General features: G+C 39.9%; 1 protein-coding gene and 1 long non-coding RNA gene across 3 annotated transcripts; both read right to left on the bottom strand.

Moving 5' to 3' along the window:
* Window positions 1–3,021: 3,021 nt before the first annotated feature.
* On the bottom strand, window positions 3,022–3,966 carry LOC113639038. Of its 2 annotated transcripts, none has more exons than XM_027140679.2 (2): window positions 3,591–3,966; window positions 3,022–3,491 (listed from the first exon to the last, which is right to left on the bottom strand). In XM_027140679.2, the coding sequence occupies exons 1-2, from the start codon at window positions 3,964–3,966 to the stop codon at window positions 3,055–3,057; spliced, it is 813 nt and encodes a 270-aa protein (XP_026996480.1). In that variant the 3' UTR covers window positions 3,022–3,054. The 2 variants fall into 2 exon arrangements, with proteins under 2 accessions (XP_026996480.1, XP_026996479.1); XM_027140678.2 differs by having other exon boundaries at window positions 3,022–3,495; window positions 3,595–3,966.
* A 715-nt stretch (window positions 3,967–4,681) lies between these two features.
* Window positions 4,682–5,527, bottom strand: LOC125140624. The gene is made up of 2 exons (XR_007139846.1): window positions 5,058–5,527; window positions 4,682–4,949 (listed from the first exon to the last, which is right to left on the bottom strand). It is a non-coding gene; the product is annotated as an uncharacterized LOC125140624 (long non-coding RNA).
* Between the last annotated feature and the right edge of the window lie 1,473 nt (window positions 5,528–7,000).

The raw sequence follows: 7,000 nt of genomic DNA, 5'->3' as shown, positions 1-7,000 counted from the left end.
GTTAGGTTATGGTCAGGTTACAGTTGTGGTCAACATGTAACCTCAACACAGCATCCTACCACTACCTAAAGAATCGGTTATGGTTAGGTTAAGGGCTGTTGTAGAAGTTCTAAAAAGGTCGGGATCGGTTATGGTTAGGTTACGGTTGTGGTCAACCTGTAACGTCCACATACCATTGTATTACAACTGAGAAAAATCGATTAGCCCACTTCAGCCCATACCCGATCCCCAATATTGAACCCACACGGAAAAGAGGTGTTCAAATCCCTTATCCAAACCATCTCCCTCCGTTTCCTTTCCCCAGAAGACCATAGAAAATTCGCCTCCAATCCAGAAATAATGAAATAAGACAAATCTATAGAAGCAAAATGTTTTACTAATGGTGTGTTGAGATTCTGAAGGTTAATGTTACGAAGATGTTGTTTCAGTCGTGTCTGTAGTATATTGCCCGTTTCCCCCACATATCGGTGATCACAATGAGTACAGGTTATCAAATATACAACATTCCGAGTCAATAAGGTTATGCGAGGTAAAGCAACATGTCCCCTAGGATCGGTCCACAGGACTTTAGGCTGGCGGAATCCTTCAAGTTCTGGTTTTTCCTGTAGGCGGAGACAACATGAAACCTTTGCAGCGGTAAGTGTTTACTCTGAACCTTTTGAAATTGATTTTTTATGCTAAAGTTGACCATTCTAGAACGGATGTTGTATGTAGTAATGAAAGGGATGACATCTCTGGTGTCGGTACCCAAGGTCGGCTCCTGGCTATGTAGAAAGTGTACAGTATGATTTTTTATTTTACGGAGGAACCTTTTGGAGTAGCCTCTCTTACGAAGGGCTCTGAAAAGAGTCAGAGTGGCTCCTTCAAAATCCTCCCGTCTGGAACAGATTCTATAAAAACGAATCAGTTGAGATTTGACCAACCCTGCAAATGTATGTCTAGGGTGAAAACTATGTTTGTGAAGAAGACAATGTGTATCGGTCGGTTTGAAATACACTTTCGTCAATAATGTCTTCTTATTCTCAGACATAGGCGAAAAGAACACTGTAGTGTCCAGAAAATCTACCGAATCATTATGTACGTGGGCTTTTAGTCTAATGGTCCCATGATGTGAATTAGCTAGTGCGACATACCGATCGAATGACTCAGGGCCGTGGGACCAGACACCAAAGAGGTCATCCAAATACCTGAAATAGAGAGCAGGCCTTTCCGTAAATTTGGATTGCAATGTCCGCTCCCAATAAGCCATATAGATATTGGCATAAGAAGGAGCGAACATCTTACCCATCGCCGTACCCTGGATCTGTAGATAACACTGTTTATCAAATTCGAAATCATTCCTGGTCAGGTTGATCTCCAACAGCTGCAATATAAGATCATCCGGCCGACAAGGGTCTGGATGTCTATTGAAGCACTCTCTGACTGCCTCAAGGCCCAATCGAGTGTCAATGTTGGTGTAAAGTGATTCGATGTCAGCTGTAAAGAGAAAAGCATGACCAGGAAAGGATTTGTCCCGAATCTTCTCTATGAAATCATACGCGTCTTTTAAATAACTGTCGTGAATTTGAGAAAGTGGATTCAAAAAATGGTCGACATATTGTGCTGAATTGTACGACTCGCTGCCACAATCGGACACGATAGGGCGGCCCTGGGGAACCTCGAAAGGGATCGTCCATGCCTTAGGATCTTTGTGTACCTTGGGAAGCAGATAGAAGCATCGTGGCCGTGGTGGATTCGGTCCTATGAGGTACATTTTTTGTTTATGATTAATGTAACCTTTAGTCTGTAATTTTTGGAAGACAATCAATAAAGACTGCGTTTGATTCTGTATCGAGTGTGGTAATCGAATATAATGATCTGGATTGTCAAGTTGTCGACGAGCTTCCAACAAATATTGTTGTCTGTCCAATATGACTACAGCCGAGCCTTTGTCAGCAGGTTTTATAACAATATCTTTGTTGTTCTTCAATTGTGTCAAAGCTAATCTCTGATGTCGATCCAAATTATCCCTATCCAACAATGGAGAATTTAATAAGGTAACTGTCCTGTAATTATTCTGAACTAGTTTTGAAATGGGTGAAGAAATTGTCTCAATCTTGGGGGTCCAATTTGATTTATTAAGAAAGGGTAAACGTTCTATATCCGATTCATAATCAAAATAGTCTAACAATTTCAACGTTCTATTAAAAGGCATGGACGTCTTCCAAGAGCTCTCCAGGAACCACCCTCCGTGGCGTCGGCACAAAAGTCAGACCCCTGCTCAGGAGCTGCTCCTGCGAATCTGTAAGTATAAATGTTCTAGAGAGGTTAATAATGTTATTTCGTACGGTGTGTTGAACCGAGATACACTTTTCCGAATCTAGTAGTTTAATTGGTCCAGCCAATGTGCCAAAATGTCGATCGCCGTCTGCCTAGTCCAGTGGACCGGATCCTTAGGGTTCACCCTAAACCTAAGAGGGGAAAGTTCAGTAAGAAACTTAGTACTGGTACAAATAAACTCATTGAGTTTCTTCAGGTTTTTCTGTTGAGAGGCAGGGAGCAGATCAGAGAAGTGGATCACAGGGGTATAGACCATCGCATTGGGGAAAGCTGTCGCCGCCGATCTCCACAATTCTTGTAACTGTTTCTTAGATGTCTGTTGGAGCAGTTGTTCTTTGTTGTTGATGCCCAAAGCCAGGATTACCTTCTGAGTATTCGGATTAGGTGTCAGTTTCTGCAAGACCTTAGCGATGTGTAAGAAGTTAGCACCCGGAAAACTGTCTATCTGTACCAAAGGATTATAAAACTGTGGAATACGAGCCAAATTGGAATCTCCTATGAATACGATCGGTTTGTGAACCTTCAAATGCCAATCCTGAATCTTTCTGGTAGATCTGGGATGTTTGACAGGGAAACGGGGAGAACCAGCTCTCTCCAAAACCATCTCAGCCTGTTGAGTTGAAGCTGCTCGGAGCGGAGCATCATTCACTGAAATGTCAGACAAACGCAGGGGTGATACGGAAGGCCGGGAAGAAGATGGAGTTAAAAATGAGGAGGCTTCAGATAAGACCTTGGTCAAGAGTCCTTTATTATGTCCTTCATCACAGCCTCTTTACCTGATCCCGAATCGGCCTCCTTCACCGAGTCAGAATTAGGGGTACAAGGCAGAATAGTTTGTGATATAGGGACAGCTACATTACTGAAGACAATATCACATGATTGTATCTCACTATCAACAATCTTATCTCCAAGTACTAGAGTTCTATCTGGAGTATCACACAATTGGATCAAATCCTCTGTGGGCAAATGATGCATCTCTGCCTCAACCGTGACCGGTTTGGCCTTGCAGAAACTGACATCAACCACCGTCGAATGGACCTGTGGGATCAAGTTTGTGGAGATCCGAGACGAGGGCTCACAAGAAAAACCTGCATGTTCTGATCGATCCAAATCTACATTGGGAAGGGTCTGTACAGAAGTCAAAGCAGAGGTGCCAGAAGAAACCGCCATCACTTCCTGATCAAAAGAACATTGATTTACAATCAAATTCTTAGTCACAGTCAACGTATCGATTTTTAATCTATGTTTATATCGGTTTCGGGCCCACTTACATACTTGTTCCCAAGCCGAATCAAGCCACTCTTTTATGTTAGTCAGCAAACTAGATTGGGTCACCGTATAGTGGTCAAGAAGGAGCCGCATGTTCCGTCGCATCCATTGGTTGGTGTTATCGGCAACATACTGTAAGACTACATTATTGGGACATGCTGGTTTAATAAATTTGGTCAACCTATTCACTTGCTTAGACATACCCTTGGGAAAGGCATCAGTGTGTATAGCATGACTTATAATCTGTATGTGATGTGTAATCTGAATGAGTTTAAAATATTGCTTATCAAGAACAATATGTGATGTCTGTATTGCATTCTCCACCCCATCTGCTTGTAAGTTCTCTAGGACAGCAAATCTGTTGCTCAGTGTGGCCATGGAAACAGAGGACCAAGATTTAATTAATCTGATAAAAATCTATGAGTCTTACCCCACCGGACCATAGAGAGATCCGTCTGGTGTCCAAACACTGAAGACTGGTCCAAGAGGATTCAGCCAAACGGCCTCCAGCAGAACTCTTCTCCAAACAATAGGCTCAGTCCAGGAAAAAATCAATTAATCCTCTTTATTGAAAAAAGTAATCCTTTAAAAGAATCAGTGTGCACACTGTAGCAAAAAAGAAAAAAAGCCATCCAAACAAGTTTAAAAGCGATGTCCTGACGTTTCGCGACACAGTCGCTGCTTCAGAGGACTATGAAGTTCTGTCCTGCTCCCCGTTACTAAAAGTGTTTGGAGCAAGGAGTTCTTCAATTGGGGTGGAGAGCTGATTGGTCCCTGAGCCTAAATGCTAAATGTAATCAGGTGTTGAAGAGAAACAATTAAGGCTAGAGACAGGAAATGGGAAGAGGAGAAAGAAGAGGGGAATGCTGGGATACGTAGTCCAAATTCAATCCCCCATTGAAAAATATGCATTCTAAAGAGAATAAAGATTATTTATCCCTTAAAAAGAGCTTTAAGATTGGGGAAAGAAAAGGAAAGATCCCCTGCTATACCCCTCATCCACTCTCAGATCCGTTGTCCCTAAAAAGCCTCAAAAATAAAAAAGAAAATTATATATTATGGTGAAAAAGAGAAAGAGAAGGAGAAAAAAATATTATATATAATTAAATGATATCCCCCGATCATAAGGAGTTCAGTGGCACTGGCAAGGTTAGGTTTAGAAATAGATGTTTAATTTGAGGAATCATGTCCTTGTGGTGCACTGGCCTAAAGAATCCCAGATAAAGATGGTACCAAAAGAAAAAAAGAAAAAGAAAAAGAAGAGGCAGAAAGAAAGAAAAAAAGAAAAAAGGAAACAGTTGTAATAAAAAATAAAATCGGTTATGGTTAGGTTGAGGTTCTGGTCGACATGTGATGTCCACCTATTATAATGCCACAGTCTGAAAAAGTTGGTTATGGTTAGGTTTCTAACTAATATGAAAAAAGTTAATAAATTAGGTTCGGTATAGTTGGTTATGGTTAGTTTCCACCTATTATAATGCCACAGTCTGAAAAAGTTGGTTATGGTTAGGTTTCTAACTAATATGAAAAAAGTTAATAAATTAGGTTCGGTATAGTTGGTTATGGTTAGTTTCCACCTATTATAATGCCACAGTCTGAAAAAGTTGGTTATGGTTAGGTTTCTAACTAATATGAAAAAAGTTAATAAATTAGGTTCGGTATAGTTGGTTATGGTTAGTTTCCACCTATTATAATGCCACAGTCTGAAAAAGTTGGTTATGGTTAGGTTTCTAACTAATATGAAAAAAGTTAATAAATTAGGTTTGGTATAGTTGGTTATGGTTAGTTTCCACCTATTATAATGCCACAGTCTGAAAAAGTTGGTTATGGTAGGGTTAGGGATAGGGTTAGGGTTAGGATTAGGGTTAGGATAGGGTTAGGGTTAGGGTTAGGGTAGGGTTAGGTTTTTGAAAGAGTACAATGACTCCCCCCATCACAGGGTCTTAACCTGAGTGGTTAGATAGGGAGACAAGGGAAAGGCACTGGCCGACGCATGTTATTGCTACAGCTATCGCTCTGTCAGAACTTTGTTTGTATTTAGGTCCCAAATGGGCCTTGAGGAACAAGGAGGTGAGCCACTGATTTGAGTGAGTCAGTCTCCAAGTTTTAGGATTTTCCTAAGAAAGGGGGTGTGTTCAATTAATTAATTAAATTAATTATTCATTCATTCATTCATTTATTTATTATTAAAAAAGAATTATTTTATAATTAATGGTTTATTTAAGGTTGTTAAACAAACATTTTATGAATTTCAGGACACATCATCAGCAGTGCACCTCAGGCTCAACGGGTGTTTCGGCCTTTGATCACTGAACACACTCCTCTGAGGCGGCCAGCCGTAGGTGGATCAAGCCTCGGCTTGTGTCCCATGTCCAACCGGAAGCTAACTAATGCTAACGCTCAGTAACTCCTCCGTATGGGTGGAGTCATTGAACTATTTTGCCTATTAACCTATTTTATCTATCTATTTATTTGTCTATAATGGGCTCTAATTTGCTCTTAAAAGAAGAGAGTGGAAGTGAAGGAGAGCAGAATGGGAGAGAACTTGTCTCTATCTTTAACGCTACCATTTTGCTACTGTTATTGTTAACATTATTATTATTATTATTATTATTATTATTATTATTATTATTATTAGTGTAGAGTGTTACTTCTATCAAAGTGCTAAACAAGTGAAAATGAATTATTTACTCTAGATGTTCAATTTCCCTCATCACTCTATTCTATGGGGTTCTCCGGTGGCAGAGCATCCAGTTCAATAACTTTTGAAAAGAGGCACACACCACTACAAAACAAGTTGCTAAATATTTATTTGACCCTAAAGAACATACTACAAGTCTTTAATGTGCTATTATTTACTCTAGATGTTCAATTTCCATCATCACTCTATTCTATGGGGTTCTCCAGTGGCAGAGCATCCAGTTCAATAACTTTTGAAAAGAGGCACACACCACTCCAAAACAAACTGCTAAATATTTATTTGACCCTAAAGAACATACTACAAGTCTTTAATGTGCTATTATTTACTCTAGATGTTCAATTTCCATCATCACTCTATTCTATGGGGTTCTCCAGTGGCAGAGCATCCAGTTCAATAACTTTTGAAAAGAGGCACACACCACTCCAGAACAAGTTGCTAAATACCTTTTTTGACCCTAAAGAACATACTACAAGTCTTTAATGTGCTATTATTTACTCTAGATGTTCACTTTCCATCATCACTCTATTCTATGGGGTTCTCCATTGGCAGAGCATCCAGTTCAATAACTTTTGAAAAGAGGCACACACCACTCCAAAACAAGTTGCTAAATATTTATTTGACCCTAAAGAACATACTACAAGTCTTTAATGTGCTATTATTTACTGTAGATGTTCACTTTCCATCATCACTCTATTCTATGGGGTTCTCCAT

Source organism: Tachysurus fulvidraco, unplaced genomic scaffold (genome assembly GCF_022655615.1).
Source record: "Tachysurus fulvidraco isolate hzauxx_2018 unplaced genomic scaffold, HZAU_PFXX_2.0 HiC_scaffold_74_np12, whole genome shotgun sequence".
Taxonomy (NCBI): Eukaryota; Metazoa; Chordata; class Actinopteri; order Siluriformes; family Bagridae; genus Tachysurus; species Tachysurus fulvidraco.
The sequence above is the reverse complement of the archived record's forward strand: the minus strand, read 5'-3'. Positions and strand labels throughout refer to the sequence as shown.